General features: G+C 45.0%; 2 protein-coding genes across 3 annotated transcripts; one reads left to right on the top strand and one right to left on the bottom strand.

The window, feature by feature from the left end:
• Positions 1-1,789: 1,789 nt before the first annotated feature.
• On the bottom strand, positions 1,790-13,839 carry LOC130391991 (kelch-like protein 38). Of its 2 annotated transcripts, none has more exons than XM_056602375.1 (5): positions 13,568-13,839; positions 3,927-5,153; positions 3,689-3,830; positions 3,326-3,431; positions 1,790-2,865 (listed from the first exon to the last, which is right to left on the bottom strand). In XM_056602375.1, exons 2-5 carry the CDS (start codon positions 5,150-5,152, stop codon positions 2,576-2,578), a joined length of 1,764 nt encoding a protein of 587 aa, XP_056458350.1. In that variant the 5' UTR covers position 5,153; positions 13,568-13,839; the 3' UTR covers positions 1,790-2,575. The 2 variants fall into 2 exon arrangements, with proteins under 2 accessions (XP_056458350.1, XP_056458349.1); XM_056602374.1 differs by lacking the exon at positions 13,568-13,839 and adding an exon at positions 6,283-6,611.
• On the top strand, positions 12,506-17,417 carry LOC130391992 (protein LRATD2-like). The gene has a single exon (XM_056602376.1). It carries the CDS (start codon positions 13,264-13,266, stop codon positions 14,098-14,100), a length of 837 nt encoding a protein of 278 aa, XP_056458351.1. The 5' UTR covers positions 12,506-13,263; the 3' UTR covers positions 14,101-17,417.
• The last annotated feature ends 79 nt before the right edge of the window (positions 17,418-17,496 follow it).

The following is a 17,496-nucleotide window of genomic DNA, read 5'->3' as shown; positions in this document are numbered from 1 at the left end:
AGACCCTCCCACACACATGATGTTCACAGGGCATCATGGACAGTACCAAGCTGTCCTCTTGGAATCGAATTACGTTGTTGTGAGGGAGGGATGGTTGTTTCATGATATTTGGAACGAAATCGAAAGTCTGTGGAAAACGATGTCAGCTGTAATAACACCTTATACTCGACGGCTATGACCTTGCCAATGTCTGCGACACACAAGTCAGAGACAGGGACCTGTGGTGAACAGCTTGAGATATTTGAGATATAAGAAAGGATAAATCGATTTAAAAGTGATATAGTAATGCAAAAAAAACATGTGTGTTTCTTTGTGTATGTGTATGAGTGTGTGTGTGTGTGTGTGTGTGTGTGTGTGTGTGTGTGTGTGTGTGTGTGTGTGTGTGTGTGTGTGTGTGTGTGTGTGTGTGTTTGTGTGTGTGTGTTTGTGTGTGTGTGTGTGTGTGTGTGTGTGTGTGTGTGTGTGTGTGTGTGTGTGTGTGTGTGTGTGTTTGTGAGTGTGGCTTTGGGGTTTAGGGTGGCTTTGTTCTGGACATGTATTTATTAACATAGTCAGGACTGTGTGTGTGTGTGTGTGTGTGTGTGTGTGTGTGTGTGTGTGTGTGTGTGTGTGTGTGTGTGTGTGTGTGTGTGTGTGTGTGTGTGTGTTTGTGAGTGTGGCTTTGGGGTGGCTTTGTTCTGGACATGTATTTATTAACATACAGTCAGGACTGTGTGTGTGTGTGTGTGTGTGTGTGTGTGTGTGTGTGTGTGTGTGTGTGTGTGTGTGTGTGTGTGTGTGTGTGTGTGTGTGTGTGTGTCTGCGTGTGCGTGTGTGTGTCTCTCACTCCCTGTCTCGCTGGCTTATGGTTAGCTTCTACTGGCGATTTCAAGGGAACTACTATGACTCAGAAGACCTTACAGTTGTCACACTGTGTCTTGTGATTACCTTGTGTCTGCTATGTTTGTATCCAGTATAAAATAACAACAAATAACTTGACATCTCCTAGTGAGAGGTCCATCCTTTGTGTAGAGGAGGAGAGAAATAGCTATTTTCAAGCTGTTTCCATCTGTAAGCATTGGGTAAAGGGGGATTTATTCTGGACATGTTCTCTGGTCCCTGTGTCTCTGAACCTTGCAACACACTGGGCATGTGAGGCTCATAAGGTGGACAGGACACACGTGCTGCTGCTCAGGTTGCATCTGGTGTCCTCTGTCACCGAGCACCCTTTGAACCTCATGTGTAGAACCTGAGAGGGAGAGGTCAAGAGGGAGAGAAAGAGAGAGAGAGAGAGAGAGAGAGAGAGAGAGAGAGAGAGAGAGAGAGAGAGGGGGGGGGAAAGAGAGAGAGAGAGAGAGAGAGAGAGAGAGAGAGAGAGAGAGAGAGAGAAAGAGAGAGAGGGGGGGGTGATACAGGTAGAGAAAGAGAGAGAGATATAGAGGGGAGCAAAATAGAGTGGGGGCAGTGATACAGAGAGAGAGAGAGAGAGAGAGAGAGAGAGAGAGAGAGAGAGAGAAAGAGCGAGAGGGGGGGGTGATACAGAGAGAGCGAGCGAAAGAGGGTGGAGGGGAGTGATCTAGAGAGAGATGAAGAGAGAGAGAGAAAAAAAGCGAGAGGGATAGGGAAAGAGAAAGAGATATATAAATATATAGACAGACAGACAGATGGATAGAGAGGGCTTATTTGAGTGATGGAGGTGGTGTGAGTTATGGGAGCTGAATGAAACAAGCACAAGATGATATAAGTAAATATTTTGCAATATTTTCCTTTAAAAATGTCATGCCAAAAGACTTGGAGGGCGGGAAGGAGAGAGACAGAGAGAGACATCTGCGTGAGTCTCACATTTTTATTCATCATAAATCAAAGATCAAATGATCCAAAGCAATGCAGTACTGAAAGCATACAAAGAGTGTAGTACAAAATGAACAATACGAAATTAAATTACAAAATATAAAACAAAACATGTATCAAAAATGATTGTATTGGTACTAGTTATCCTTCAATTACATACTGCAGCTGTTACACCTTTGAATAATTTAAAGGAATGTTTAAGTGGCAAAAGTATCATGCTATTGTCACTATATTTTCAATTGTGATTCAGAACAAAAGATGGTAACCCGTAGCAGCACAATCACCATACAAACTCTGATCTCAGAGCTTAACCACAAGAGCAACAGGTTCAGAACCATCACTCAACAGCTGAGCATAACACAGCCTCAAACAGAACAACAAACACTGGCCTGGAATCTAAACCGGACAAGTAAGAGCACACACCGTGGAGTACGTTGGAAACAGAAAACTGAAAAAGCAGGACTTTAAACTCGCTGGAGTTCATTTCGGCAGTCTGACAGGCAGTGTTATTCACAAGGTTTTGGTTCTTTGCAAAGGTATTATTATATCATCTTATAAAAGAGAAATCCCATGAGAGTATACAATCAGCCACCTAGACACTAAAAAAATCAAAACAATCCCTCAATGAAAAACTCCCACAACAAACATTTCATCAGAAAAAAAAAACGGTCTGTTATTCATCGGACAATGAACCAGCTCCACCCTACAAAATGGCGACACCAGCCATAACAACACCTTATACACGCTAGGACTTTGCCAGCGTCTGCGTCACACAAGTCAGAGCCATGGAGCCGTGGTCGAACAGCTTGTAGGGCAGCGTGCCCTTGGAGGTCCAGCTGTCCGTCGCCGGGTCGTAGCACTCGACGCTGTCCGAGTCCTCGATGAGGTCATGCCCGGTGACGTAGCGGCCCCCGGTGATGTAGAGTTTGTGGTTGAGGACGGTGACCGCGTGATGCATCCGCCGCTCCTTCAGGTTGGCACAGTTGGTGAAGCGGTTGGTCTTGGTGTCGTAGGCCATCACCCTCCTGGTGTAGCCTAGGGGGAGCGGGCCAAAAGAGGAAGTGATGGGTCATTCATATGGAGGGCTACATGAGGGTCATGTTGGTCCTCATTGCTCAAGAACCAATTTATGAATGAGAAGGAACACTAACCACATTAAATGGTGGTTAGTGTTAGTACATGGCTTTATAATAGTACCTAAAAGGGTTTCTTATTGTGTGGATGAGTGGTTGTTGTGTGCACTAGAGTAGCAAGTATTTTTTCAGTCTACATGCTGTGTGTGCCCCTTGCCTCATCAAGGTTTCTTCCTTGCTAATTAAGGGAGTTATTTCTTGCCGTCTGGGGGGGCTGTACAAATACTAATTAATTGAAAGTGGAATATAGGTGAATAGGTTCATGTTGTTCATGTACAGTTACTCTGCTCCTCAAGTCGTTTTCGCCATGCAACATTACGTAAACAGTACATTAACCATGACGTGAAATTAAACTCCACTACCTCCAACGATGTAGATCTTGTCATCAATGACAGCAGCGGGTGCAGAGATGTTTTTCACTGTTCGGTTGTCCATCTTAAACCATAGATTCCTGGAAATATGGTAGACCTTTGAAGACGTTGCAGGGAGAGAGGGAGAATAGATTGTATGTAAGTGCTTAGCACATGCGTCTATGTACATCCATAGACGCTGACATTGACATTTTAAATGTCAATGTAGAAAGGATAATAGGCGAGCGTTCGATTGGTTGATGGATGAGTGATGGGTAAATGGTTGGCCTAAATGTGGGGGGAACATAAGAGAGGAATACAGAATGTACTGAAACGCCAAATACTTGGAATGACAGACTTGGGCTGTGGTATTACCTGTATCATCCTAACAGGGTTCTGCATGGCGTTCTCTCCTCCAAACACGTAGATCCTCTGGTCGGCTGCAGCGACGGCTGGGTGGAGCACCGCCTCTGGCATCGGTGACATGGTCTCCCATTGGTTGAACATACTGTTGTACCTGGTCGTGCGACATTGAAATCGTTTACATCACTAGACTTCAAGGAGATCATGGTATCACGCTATCATTGTGAATGTCTGCCAGGTGGAATCTCACCTCTCCACACTGTTAGACACACACCTGTCCGAGCCGAGCCCGCCCAGGACGAAGATGAAGTGGAGGAAGGAAATGCTCTGGTGGGCAAAATGTGGCGCCAGCATGGGCTCGGCCGTGCGCCACTGGTTGGTCTTGAGCGACAGCGTGTAGACGGCGGAGCTGGCCTGGCGCGGGGTGTTGGTGGCCGTGGTGGGCAGGCCCCCGAGGACGTAGAGGACACTGTGGAGGCAGACGTAGGACGCCTTGTACAGGCGCAGGGGCAGCTTGGCGAGCCACTGCCAAGTCTGGCTGTTCTCGTCGAAGATCAGGGCCTCCCTGGAGGTCTGCTCGTTGTTCTTCCTCCCGCCCACCACCACCAGTGTCTCGCTGCAGGTGTAACGCCGGGGCGCCACCCACAGGGGTTTGAGGTTGACCGCAGTGTCGCTCTGCGACTTTGAGTTGACGGAGAACATGAGGCGCCGAACGGACTCGATGATCTCGGTGCAGAGGGTGGAGGACTGGATCAGGGGGTCGTTGGCGATGAACTGGAAGAGGTAGGTCGGGTGGATGAAGCGGAGACGCACCTTCTTGAAAAGGTCGCTGATGGCCCCGCGCCTCGCCCGGGGGTCATGGTGGATCCAAGCGACGAGCGTCTCGAAGACCTGCTCCTCGTCCGCGCATAGGGTGTCGTCTTCCAGATACCCCAGCAGCTCGGGCAAGGAGAGCTCGCACAAGTCCTCAGAGGACGAAACGTCCGAGAAGCTCTCCATGGCCATCGCCTTGGCCTTGTTCTTCAGGCTGTTGCAGCTCAGGATCTCAGAGAGTCTTATCATGCTCAGGCAGTTCTCCGGGCTCAGCCGCTCTTGGAGGAAAGCCGAGCATACCTCGAAGAGTCGACCGTATTGCAGCATGGAGGCGGCTTGCATGAGAGGGAGCACGTTCTCCATGGTGATGCTGATCAGTCCTGTGTAGACATAGTCAATGATACTGCTCAAACTGGAAGATGTGATCCCTGTTATGCGAATCCTGGTCTGGTTGGTTTCCATAAAGTTGCTGCAGAACATGGCCCTGAAGTAAGGGCTGCTGGACACCAGGACATTGCGGTGGCACGGGATCTCGGACTGGTCTGAACACAGGAACACATCAGTGAAGACTCGGTCCCGCCGAAGGCTGTTGAGTTGGAGGAGTAGGGCAGAAGACAGCTCCTTGTCCTGGTAATGGAAGACCTCAATGGCGGCAAGGTCCATTCTGAATTAGAGATAATATTTTGTTTTATTTCAAAGTTGTGTAAGCCTGCGGCATTGTTTGTTCAATTCGGCCCCATACAATTACCAAACTTAGGAGATTTGTAAGATTGTCCACTTTCGTTGTTTTCACATTTATGTGATGGATGGCCTGGCGGTGAAAGCTTATGAGTCTTCAGCATAAGCATCCTCCATCAAATTGACATTTAATTCATCTACTGGACCGCATGATTTCTAGGGGAAGGCTTTTAGTTTCTGGTTGCCTATTTATCATCACTCAACTATTTAAAAGGTAGCTATGGGCCAGCTGTCATTACAGGATGAGCAGCTAGCCAGCAGGCCTTTTGAGTATTAAGGGGAGACGTCAAGTTAGGGTCTCCTTGAATCCTGGCAGTGGCATTAATTATTGCTACTAGAAAGCCAAGGGGGTCAGCTCTAATGTATTACAATAAGGGGTTCAGAACTGCCAATTTTATAGGCAGTTATTTTATAGCTTGTTATTAGTGAAATGCTTTGGGGAATCAGGACCTCAGCTATAATTAATACAAAGTCGGAGCAAACAGATACAAAGCATCTCAAAACTTTGACTGTGCACATAATGAGCTATTGAATGGGTTGACCATGAGATATAACATTACGGCTCTTCATCATACTTTGAATAATGAATAATACTTTGACTCTCATTGACAGGAGCTTGGGATCAGGGTTTGATGAGAATATAAATTTAGTCAAATATGAAAGAGGTTGAATGATAAAAGGATGCTTTGTAATTCTTAACAGCAACATCGATGGAACCAGGATCAGGTGGAATTAAACTGCAGAGAATCAAGGTTCAACTGTAGCCAGGCAAACCAAACGTGATATTATTGGAAGCTATAGTAGGCAGCATACTATTAAGAATATCCATATTTTTTTCAATATGCTGTTGATAATACACTTGTCCTCCACAAATTACAATTTCAAATATTTTTGCAAGCAAACATCTCCACATCTATTCAACACATTACCTCTACAATGTCAACAAATGTCCCCAACACGGATTTGTGATTTATCCTGGAAAGAACAGCCAACATGGACCGCCTGTATGAACACGGGTACCAGCCGTCACAACCAGGTCACAACACATCTCTTACCTTGTCCTCCTCTTCCACCAGCCCTGTTAAATTCGCAGGTGTCCTCGTCTGTATTCAAATCACAAACTCAGAAGACGGTGTGAGGACTTGACATGTTCCATGCACTCTCTCCTGTCGGCTGTCCTCTGTCTCGTTGTGATGCTGCGCGTGTGTGCGTGTGTGGTGTCTGCAGCGTATGTTTTTCCGACGGGGCTGTCTGCCTCTTTGTACGTAGCTGGGCCTGTGGGGTTGTGTTTGTTGTTGTTCTGAACTCTTTCCAGGAGGCCTCAGTGTACATACTTTCAGGCCCTATAAATAGGAGCTCTTTTTGGCAACACCGAAGTCCAGCTCGCATGTGACTCGGTGGCACTGTGTCTGTCACGGTCCTGCTTGCTCCATCACTCATTCACCCTCCCTTCGTCTCTCTGTCTCTCTCTCTTTCCTTCTCCCTCGCTCCCCTTATTAATTCCTTTGCTGCATCTTTCATTCCTGGCATTAGGCTAACACTCACATTCATCATGCACACACTCTCTCTCTCTCTCTCTCTCTCTCTCTCTCTCTCTCTCTCTCTCTCTCTCTCTCTCTCTCTCTCTCTCTCTCTCTCTCTCTCTCTCTCTCTCTCTCTCTCTCTCTCTCTCTCTCTCTCTCTCTCTCTCTCTCTCTCTCTCTCTCTCTCTCTCTCTCTCTCTCTCTCTCTCTCTCCTCCTGGGCCAAATGCTGCCACATGCTTGGAGCTCCATAAACAAGAATGACATTTGACAGGGTGTTGTTGATTAAGATCTCTGCCAAGCCGGCCAGTGGACTGCTTGGTTGGCTGACTTGCATAAGAGTTTAAAAAAATGGTGATGAAAAAATAAATTAACAAAACATACATTTTGTGAGTTGGCAGCGAAATGAGTCAAAGCATCACAACACTAAAAAATGCATGTGGATATAACTTATAGATCTATATTTAATAGAGTCGTTATTAGGGCACTCAATCTTTTTTAAAATCTTAACAGCAGACAGACATGCCATGGAAAATAAATACGTATTATCGCAGCCATGGCTGAGGGATTTTGCTGCAATGTAATTCTCAGAGTCAATCTCGAATTTCCCTTAAATATATATCAAAAATGACAACCGTGGAAAAATAACACCTTAACGTATTCAACCGTAGAGGTTGATGATAAAAGGCATTTGCTTATTTTCCAGGAAGATGTCGTCTCTTTTCTCAGATCCACAATTTCAAGGAAGTAATTCCAAGGGAAATAAATGTGACGGTCAGTTCCTCAAAGGAAAAAGAAAGAACTGCAGCCCGTTCTTCATTTTTTTTAACGTATTTATCTAATATATTTGTATTGATTATTTCTAGTTGTTTTAATTGTATTGCAAACAAACGAATTACCAGTGAATAGTGTATTTTCATCCAAAATGTAATTTATCTCATCATTTCATCAGGGGCGTATGATTTTTATTCATGACATATGATTCGTGATAAATCATTGATTTTAAATCCAGAGCCCTGTCTAGGGGCCCGTCTCCCTCATTGGCCCTTTGATGGTCCTCACCTTTCACCCCCTTCATTACACGGTCGCATGTAACGTCCCAAGCCATCATTGCGATATATTTCCGGGAAATGCATGATGTCCAAAAGCTTTTTCTGTGCACCTCTGGCTGTAGACCAGCTTGTTACACGTCATTCTCTGAACCTGAGTGGGGTGGTGGGGGCTGTTATTTTGCAATTTAAAGTTTCAGCTGCTAGATAAATAAGGTTCACAGAGAGTGTGGAGAGTTTTTTTTTTGATTGCTTGCTTGCGAAGAACAAACAATTGGTGTTTTGTTTACAGAATAGAATTATCAGCAACGCTGCCTAGCATTCATCTTCTGAGCCTGGAGACCCCCACGGTAGGACAGACTCAACAAATTATGGGTTGTAGTGGTTCAGACATTTGTTACGCCGGACTGGACTCCGGTGTACGTCGGTGCACACTCACACAAACAACATGTGATTAGCCATTATACATCCCCTCATAAAAAAAAACACGCCGGCGAATGCAATTTGCACAGAAAGCACAGGCCGGCAATTTCATATAATACCTGTCGCTTTAACTCAAGCTGTAACCACTAGGTGTCAGCCAAACATTATGTTAATATGAGAACGGCCACGTACGAATACAGACAGAGGGAGAAACGACAGCTGCATGCATTGCAAACTGACAAGTTCGAGCCATGTAACGAAGCAGTTACGAGACAGAACCTTTACGAGTTGATGGGTACTTTCTGGAATAAATTTAAATTGAACCATTGTACAAAAGTGGTGGCAAACAGGTGGTCACAACAGTAAAAGTCGTCGGGATGGTAACAGCCAATTCATACCAACAAATATGGCGAAAACAATTCAGCAAGTGTTGAAAGTCCATTCAAATCACCCAAGCTTCAGAAATATTCCTTAGTGCCGCAAAACAAAGAGTAGGCCTATCTGTCAAGCACTGAGCATAGTAATGTAACATTGGAGAGGAAGTTCACATAATCCTCTTTTTGTAGGGTGGTAGATCGGAATTGATTGAAACAGGAAGACTTGACGTGTGTTCATTTGTGAATGTGTGTTTATCAATGTAAGTTTGTGTTTGTGCCCGAGTGTTTGTATGGAATCATGTGTGTGCTTCTGTGTGCACCGATGTATGTTAGTGTGTGTGTGTGTGTGTGTGTGTGTGTGTGTGTGTGTGTGTGTGTGTGTGTGTGTGTGTGTGTGTGTGTGTGTGTGTGTGTGTGTGTGTGTGTGTGTGTGTGCGCGCTCATGTACGTGTGAATGTATTTTAGTGTGTAAGCATGTATGTGTGTTAGCATGTGTACATGTGTGTATTGTGTATTGTATTGTGTTTGTGTATCTTTTGTGTGCACCTATATAGGATTAAGAATTTGAATGTGTGTGCTTCTGCATGTGTGCAAGTATGTCAGCAAACGATGTGCATATGTGTGTGCAGGGGCGATTCTAGGAAGTGTGGGGGCCCTAGGCAGAGGATTGTTGACGGGGGGGGGGGGGGTATGGAGCGATTGTTGACCGGGGGGGGGGGGTATGGAGCGATTGTTGACAGGCGGGGGGGGGGGGGGTATGGAGTGGCCCGGGGCCCCAAGCAATTGCGGGGCCCCAGGCAATTGCCTGGTATGCCTAATGGGATGCAGCGCCTGTGTGTGTGTGTGTGTGTGTGTGTGTGTGTGTGTGTGTGTGTGTGTGTGTGTGTGTGTGTGTGAGTCTTTGCTTGTGCATGTGTGTATATGTGAGTGTGTGTTAGTATGAACTCAAGGGGGGGGCAGAGGTCTTAAAGGGCTTACCGTTAGCTGCTTAAAATTCTTCTGATATAACTAACAAAAGAGGGCAGCACATCGAAACAGAAACGGTACATTGTTGCAGCGAGGAAAACAAAAAGGGAGATTGGAGGGCGGTGGGGTGGCGTGATGCTGTGGCATGTTTATTCACAGGCGGCCTCTCTGGCCATCCCCATACAAACGCACCCACGCTAACATACACAAGCTCACACACACACGTACACACGCTAACATACACAAGCTCAAGCACACACACACACACACACACACACACACACACACACACACACACACACACACACACACACACACACACACACACACACACACACACACACACACACACACACACACACACACACACACACACACACACGTACACATACTAACATACATACATGAACAAGCTCACAAACTAAATACACACACACTTGTACACTACACATGCTAGCATACATACATGCACAAGCTGACACACACACAGACAAACATACACATGCTAACATACACACATGCACGAGCTCAAACACACAAAATTACATCCACACATGCTAGCATACATGCACAAGCACAAACACACAAAAATACATACACGTGCACAATCACACACACCCACTAACATATATAGGTGCACAAGCACACGATAACATACAAACACAAACTGATCATTGAGTGTGGGGTCATGCGTTGACACCCACTAAGACGTGTGACAGCAATATGCATATTCACCCTCTTCCAAGCCTCCTTCTTTATAGTCCTCGGATATGTCAGTGTGTGCCAAAGTTCACGTTGTTTTGTGTGTTCCCTACATAAAGCCGACACACAGTATGTGTACTGGGCGTCACGCAGCCTAAGCCCTTGGCTGTATATTTTTGGAAGAGCATGCATGCATTTGTGTTTCTCTCTTTACGTATTCATGTGATTGTGATGAATTGTATTTATTGCCTTCAGCCATGCATGTGTTGTTGTCTGACATTGATATTCCCCCCGCAGAAGAGGCTGAAGCCGGTGTCTTTAAACTGACAGTCAGTGTACAGAGAGAGAGAAAGAGAGATGGGGGGGGGGAGAGAGAGAGAGGGAGAGAACAAGAGAGAGATAGATGGAGAGAGAGAACAAGAGAGGGGGGTGAGAGAGAGGGGGAAAGAGAGAGGGGGAAAGAGAGAGAGAGAGAGAGAGAGAGAGAGAGAGAGAGAGAGAGAGAGAGAGAGAGAGAGAGAGAGAGAGAGAGAGAGAGAGAGAGAGAGAAAGAATGAGGGAGAAAACGAGAGGGGGGGTGAGAGAAAGAGAGGGGAGTGAGAGAGTTAGAAGGAATGAGACATAGAGAAACAAGAGAGATGGGGTTGAGAGAAAGAGAGGAAAGAGAGAGAGAAACACACACACTGGGCTGGGGAAGGGCAGTGGGACAAAGCCGTTGGATTTGGCCAGATGGGTAAAGGAGAAAGGAGGACGATGAAGGCAAAGAGAGAGAGGGGCAATGGAGGATGGAGACAGAGCGGGATGACTTAAGGTGAAATATCTCTGTCATCTTGATTTGTGCAGTGCACCTGTGTGCAGTCAGTCACAGACAGTGAAAAGAGTTTTGGGGAAAAGGGACCGAAAGACAGGTCCACAGTCACAGAGACTGATAATGCATAATATCGGACAGTATTTAATGTGAAATACAAATTAAAAAGGTGGTCTGAATTATTGATGGAGATAATAAGTGTTGTTTTCATATTGTTGGATTAAAAAAAAGTTAAAAAGGAGTAAAGATTGTGCGTCGCAATGACTGCCTCCATTTTGGAAGCATAACAGCATTGGACTCTTTATCATTTTATGTTATTATGTTAGTAGTGATCATATTCTGGTCATACTCTAGTAATTCACTGTGAAATATTTTTGTCATTATAGGGAGACATTGTAGATTGACATGACAACAGGGGTTTTTTCTTGCAAGACTTGGACCAAACATTAGGGTTGGGGTTTGACATCATGAGTCTATGCTGCATTCAAAGACTGCCCAGTTGTTGGTACCTCAGCAGATAGCATTTTTTGTAAATATTTAGACTCGATGCCTCCCTGCCTCTTCTAGCCATTTGAGACACATCTGACATCCCATGATGCATTCTGATGTACAAGCCCTACTTTAATAGACCCTTTTCAGGGTTCACCTAGACTCGGCATACCCTCCCCCCTTACCGCCCCCCTGCCCTCTTACGCAATTATTGTATGTTGTACGTCCTGGCACTTAGTGTACGCAATTATTGTATGCTGTACATCCTGGCACTTAATGTACGCAATTATTGTATGTTATACGTCCTGGCACTTAATGTATGCACTAATTGTATGTTGTACGTCCTGGCACTTAATGTATGCACTTGTTGTATGTTGTACGTCCTGGCACTTAATGTACGCACTAATTGTATGTTGTACGTCCTGCTACTTAAAAAGTAAGTGTACTTATCATTGTGTAGTGTCTTATCCTAGCTATCTTTGTTGTATATGAGGAATGTGTTAACTGTTAGTGCTTGGCACTCATTTCTATGAACATCCTTACTGCACCGAGGCTGATATATTGTTTGCCTCGGACAAAATGTACTTATTGTAACTCGATGAAAGTGGCTGCTAAATATCCTGAATGTAAATGTAAATGTCATGATGCATTCTGGTATTCAAGACCTATTTGAATAGACCCTTTTCACAGTAGGATGAACACAGGTGCAGCTTCCATTAATTATGGGTCTATTGATTTAGATTTAGCGCAGCAGCATAGACACAAGTCAGGTAAATATGCGTAAACCCTGCAGGTGCTGCTACAGACAAAGTTAAAGATTACGTTTAAAATACAGGAACAGGAAGTGAATTTACCCTACTATTGAAGATCTGTGAAATGTTCAGAACAGGTGCATTGCATTGGGAGTTTATTGACATATTGAGGATTCATCCTTTTTTTAAGTGTGGAAGCAGTTGTTATTACAAACGAATGCATGCTCGTAAACAACACCAGCCCAACGAAACCACGACGCGCATGTGTCCATATTTGGAATGGATGAGGCGCACGCAGCACTGCCGCTTTAAGTGGCGCACCTCCCCGTCTGGGAACCTCGGGTGAGTAGTATCACCGCAAGACGCGCGGAGAGAGGCTCACAACCAGACCCGGGCGTCCGGTTCAGCAGAAACAGGGGAACACAGCCAACAGCCAACAAGCCACACACACACGTCTCACATAACCCATCGCGGATCTTAGAAGAGATGGAATTGAGAGAGGAGACGGAATAATCGCAGCAACAGGACTTTCGTTGCGGTAATTTAACTCGGATGAGGAGGAGCCAAGTCAACAGGTGCCTTGTTGAGAAGCACCGGGCTCAGGGATAACGAAAGTCGGGCGTGACGGTTTGTTGACACGGCAATATGGCGACCGGGTTACTTGTTAATTCAAATGTTAACAGTGTTTGTTTATATATTTAGGGAAACACTACTACGTACTTGGACATTTGGAGGTAAACCCAACTTTACCAACTTGCACGACTTGCCTGCTCATGGATTACTGGCACCTCAGCTCGCTGGAGACGTGGTGAACTATGCCTGGAGCACGTCCCCTTCTCTCCGGCGCACACCTGACCTCCACCCAGATCAGGTGGTTCTGGTGACGGTCTTCCCCGCACCACCAACGCTTATTTTTTTAATTTAAATTATTCATTTTTTTCAAGTCTTATGGGGAACCAGGTGGAAAAACTGACACACTTAACCTACGACGAAGTCCCAACCTCGGACCCCAACGGGCTGGACCCCGCCGGGGGGGACGAGGTGGGACCTCGGATCGGGGTGTCCTACATCTTCTCCGCCGACGACGACGACCACGAGGACCCCCTGGATGTACCGAACACCAGCCGGCCTCCCAGCCAGGAGGACCCGCCGTTCAACCCCCACAACGAGCTGGCGTGCTCGGTGCACTACCGTGATGAGTGTGTGTACCAGAGGAACACAACGGAGACAAACAACACAACCACACACTCGCCTGAAAGCCTGTTGAACAAGTGCAGACCGGGGGACCTGTTGGAGTTCGTCTCCGCCGGCCAGTACCCACACTGGGCGGTGTACGTCGGCGACTTCCGGGTGGTTCACCTGCACCGCGCGGAGGTCAAGGACAGCTTCCTAACGGACGCCAGCCAGGGCAGGCCGGGCCGCATAGTGAACGACCTGTATCGGTACCGCGCGCTGCCGCTCGAGGTGGTGCTGAGGAACGCGCGGGATCATGTGGGGGCGCGGGACCGGGAGCTGTGCTGGCGCAACGCAGAGTGCTTCGCCGCGTGGTGCCGCTACGGGAAGCGCGAGTTCAAAATGGGTGGGGAGATCCGCATCGGGAAACAGCCGTACAGGTTGACGTTGATGTTCTCCCCGAAGGACCGACACGTGCTGGAGTTTCAGAGCCTGGAGGACGTGATCATGGAGAAGAGGAGGAACGATCAGATCGGGAAGGAGGCGGTGGTGCAGGAGCTGGCTGGACACCTTAATGCCACAAACGAGATCAAGGATGATCGTTTTGAATGATTGGTGGGTCGTTGGCCGGGCAAAAGTGATGCTAAGTGCAGTGATGGACGGTGGAGTATTTGATGGGATGACATTTTAGTTTAGGGAGTCGTTGGTCTATGGGCCGGGGGCTTCGTTGAGCTGCCCACTCAAGAGATGGACACCTGTGGACACTTTCTTTTGAGAATGACCCCGGGAAAGTGTCGATTTTATGAGGTCTTGATGGGGTCTTAGGCAATCAAACTCAGGAATCGGAGACCCGAATGTCCAGATTAAGACAATAAGTACTGTGTATGGATTTAAAAAAAAACTTTTTGTGTGGCTTTATTCAAAACAAGGACGATAATCCACTCAGATTTTTATCCTATGGATACAGTTCACAACCGCAGGGTGGGGTGGGCGTTAATCAATTTGTGTTGTTTAATAATTTCTGAAGAAAAATATACTTTGTATGATAGTATAACGGGAATAAATATATATATTTTAAATAAGACTTTTTGTATATTTTTGGTCCACTGTGGATAATTGACCAATCAAAGAACCACCACTGTCATTTTGAAATAGCTAACTAATAGCTAACTAATCACACCAAAACTATTCATCCCATGAAGCTATCAGTAGGAAACCCACCAGCTATATGAAGAACAAACAGCATCCTTCTGAAGTTTTATTAAAAATATTAATGTTGAAACCAAAGCAGGCTAATATCTTTTGACGTAACATCATTAACCTCACCACTTCACAAAAACAGCTGCTTACACTCATCGACACTTTTGTAAACTCATATGATCACTAGTTAAAATCGACTGACTGTAAATATTTTAGTGAACTGAACTCCCTGAGGGCGTCTGATCCAACTTGTTTGTGTCTTTGCTGTGGAGATAACTCTGTTGCGAAAATGGTGGTTGATGTTCTGCTTTCATTATCCTCCACGTTAATATTCTGCTAATGCAGTAATAGGCCTATACGTATTGTTCCTTGGTTAAACATGCACTTTGTATTCAGCCCTCGAAACCTTTTGAAAAGGTAAAAGGAGAGAAACACCAACATGGAATGGGCCCCGACAAGAAGCAAAGTTGTGGCTGTGTATTGTATTTCCCTGCAGGTATGTTTTTCTCCCTGGACCCACCCTGTGATAGAACAATTAGCAGTCTAGCTGAATAGGGGGGCTGACAGACAGATTTGCATTTCTTCCATTCTCTGTAGTCTGCTACGATGATCAAAAGTGTGCGTGCGCATGTGTGAGTGAGCGTGTGTCTGTGTGAGCTGCATGTTTATGACACATTCAACACTGGCAAATTGGTATTTGCATATAAACACTATAATGCTGTCAATAGATGGGGATAATACGGTCACACGCATGAGGGGGTCTCGCGATTCGCACAAATCTGACTAGATTAATTAAAATCTGTCGGGAGACGAACTCAACTCTGGTTTGAACGGTGGAGATTTGATTACTTTTGCTTCATACTATTTCGACCAATCACGTAGCGGGAGGTGGCTATAAGTGTGCAGTTGTCAATAAATTATTATTAATTATTATAGGCCTACTATTAACAGCGAACACAAACTTAGCCAACAGTATTAAACTGCACAAATCCCCCCCCACCAGTATCCTGCTGGTGCTTCGGTCTCGATGTCTATTTACACTTTCAGTTGTGTTCAGTCCCTTTTGTTTCACGATGCTAGCAAAACCACAATCCTTGCAGATGTGTCACAAGTTTTCTTTAGTCCTAACTTAAGTACGCCAGCAGACACTAATCTTCCTCTACTCAATTAGCTATAATGTGTTTATATTTTTGTATCACCACCGTCTCACTTCTTTGAAACTATGTAGCCTACAATTAATGTTGACCAAATGTCCTCAGTGGTAAGCCAGAGAACACAGTACACACAGAGTGTACCAAGGACGCTACATTCTGCAGCGGAAAGGTATTGTTTCATTTATTTTCCAACAGATAAAAGCGAAGTCACTGGTCTACGATGTGTAGTTCTTTCCAACACTTTATACTTAATGGGTACAAGACATCCCCAAAGCTATCTATCTACTTGAATGTAGCCTACATATTGTAAGTCGCTTTGGATAAAAGTGTCTGTTAAATGCCCTAAATGGATGTAAATCTACAGGCCCGTTTCTTACCCACAGATACAACGACGAGGTCTTCTGCTAAATTAATTAGCAGATAGTATCAGCCACACAGGAAGAAGGAGGATATTCTAGGATTTAACATGGGCGTGTCCAGAAATTGTTATCCGAGCAAGGAAAGTGGTCTCCACATAGCAGGAGAATCTGTGAAACAAACGGCAAAGAGGCATTTAAGGTTCTCTGGAGAACTGCCGGTCGTTTAGTTATCTTTGTCAGGTGTGGTGGTATTTGAAGGAAAACCAGCCCGAAGGGTTTCTATCAGCAAACATATCTATTTTGTGCCACTTGTTACTCAAATACCATCTCTGGGCCCCGCTGAGAGAAGCTTTGATGGGACTCTTCTGATCCAAACAGAGTTTTGCCTAAAGCCCGAGACACAGATGAATTCATGCGTGACTGTAGGGGGAAAAGTGTGTTTGGAAGATAAGCAATGCAGATGAATCGTGTTGAATACTCAGTCTTCAGTTTTCATGTGTCTAAAGTTTAAATTCTTAAAAATAAGAATAACCATTTGCTCAGCTCAGACCCGGCCTGTTTGAAATACTGGTGGTTTGACTTTTAGACTTGATTGCAGTAGGCCTAGATGAGTTTATTTTATTTTCCCATGTTCACAGATTGAAGTAGGCCTAATTGAAAAAAAAAAGATGCTCTTGTAACGCTGCCATATTGTAGTATCCGAACTATAGGTCTAGGTTTGAATTATAAAGTTTTCAACTGCCACTCAAGTGAATTCTGTTTTTGTCTGATGTTTGGAAGGTTGTATTTCATATGAAGGTGGGAATCATTTAAATGAATGATGAAATTAAACTATTGTAATAACAATGCTTTGTACATTGGTCCACTGTTCATTGTGAACTCAATGAACTGTAATTCCATGTCAACCTAATTCTGTGGTTTTGAAAGTGACCAACATGGGGTTAATAATTGTTCTGAAGTTAGCTGTTTGCCTTTCAGAGGGAACTATTTGTTTGTTTACTTTGTTGTATGTTTGGACATCAGACTTCCAAATCCAATGAAAGAGGGCAGCTCGTTGGTTATAGAAGTTAAGGAAACTTGTTTTGGCTTGCCGACAAAAAGTGATTAGCATGAAAAATATAACAAGAGACAATCACCATTGCTGTCCTCAGCAGAGAACATCTCTTTTGTTTTTGCCGTCCTTGAATGCATTTGTTTTGTAAGAATAAGCTAAAAAGCTTAACAGCTGAACAAAATAATTGGATCAAGTACAACTGGGATATTATAGTTCATTATATTAATACAAAATAATAAAA

This window comes from Gadus chalcogrammus, chromosome 11 (assembly GCF_026213295.1).
Source record: "Gadus chalcogrammus isolate NIFS_2021 chromosome 11, NIFS_Gcha_1.0, whole genome shotgun sequence".
NCBI lineage: Eukaryota > Metazoa > Chordata > Actinopteri > Gadiformes > Gadidae > Gadus > Gadus chalcogrammus.
Note: the sequence above shows the minus strand (reverse complement) of the source record. Positions and strands in the feature narration are given on the sequence as shown.

Coding starts and splice junctions, on each gene's coding strand:
- LOC130391991 (XM_056602375.1), bottom strand. CDS start 5,152: ATGGACCTTGCCGCCATTGAGGTCTTCCATTACCAGGACAAGGAGCTG. Junction 3,831..3,926: donor GTGTCTAACAGTGTGGAGAG/GTGAGATTCCAC, acceptor TCGCACGACCAG/GTACAACAGTATGTTCAACC. Junction 2,866..3,325: donor CAAGATCTACATCGTTGGAG/GTAGTGGAGTTT, acceptor CGCTCCCCCTAG/GCTACACCAGGAGGGTGATG.
- LOC130391992 (XM_056602376.1), top strand. CDS start 13,264: ATGGGGAACCAGGTGGAAAAACTGACACACTTAACCTACGACGAAGTC.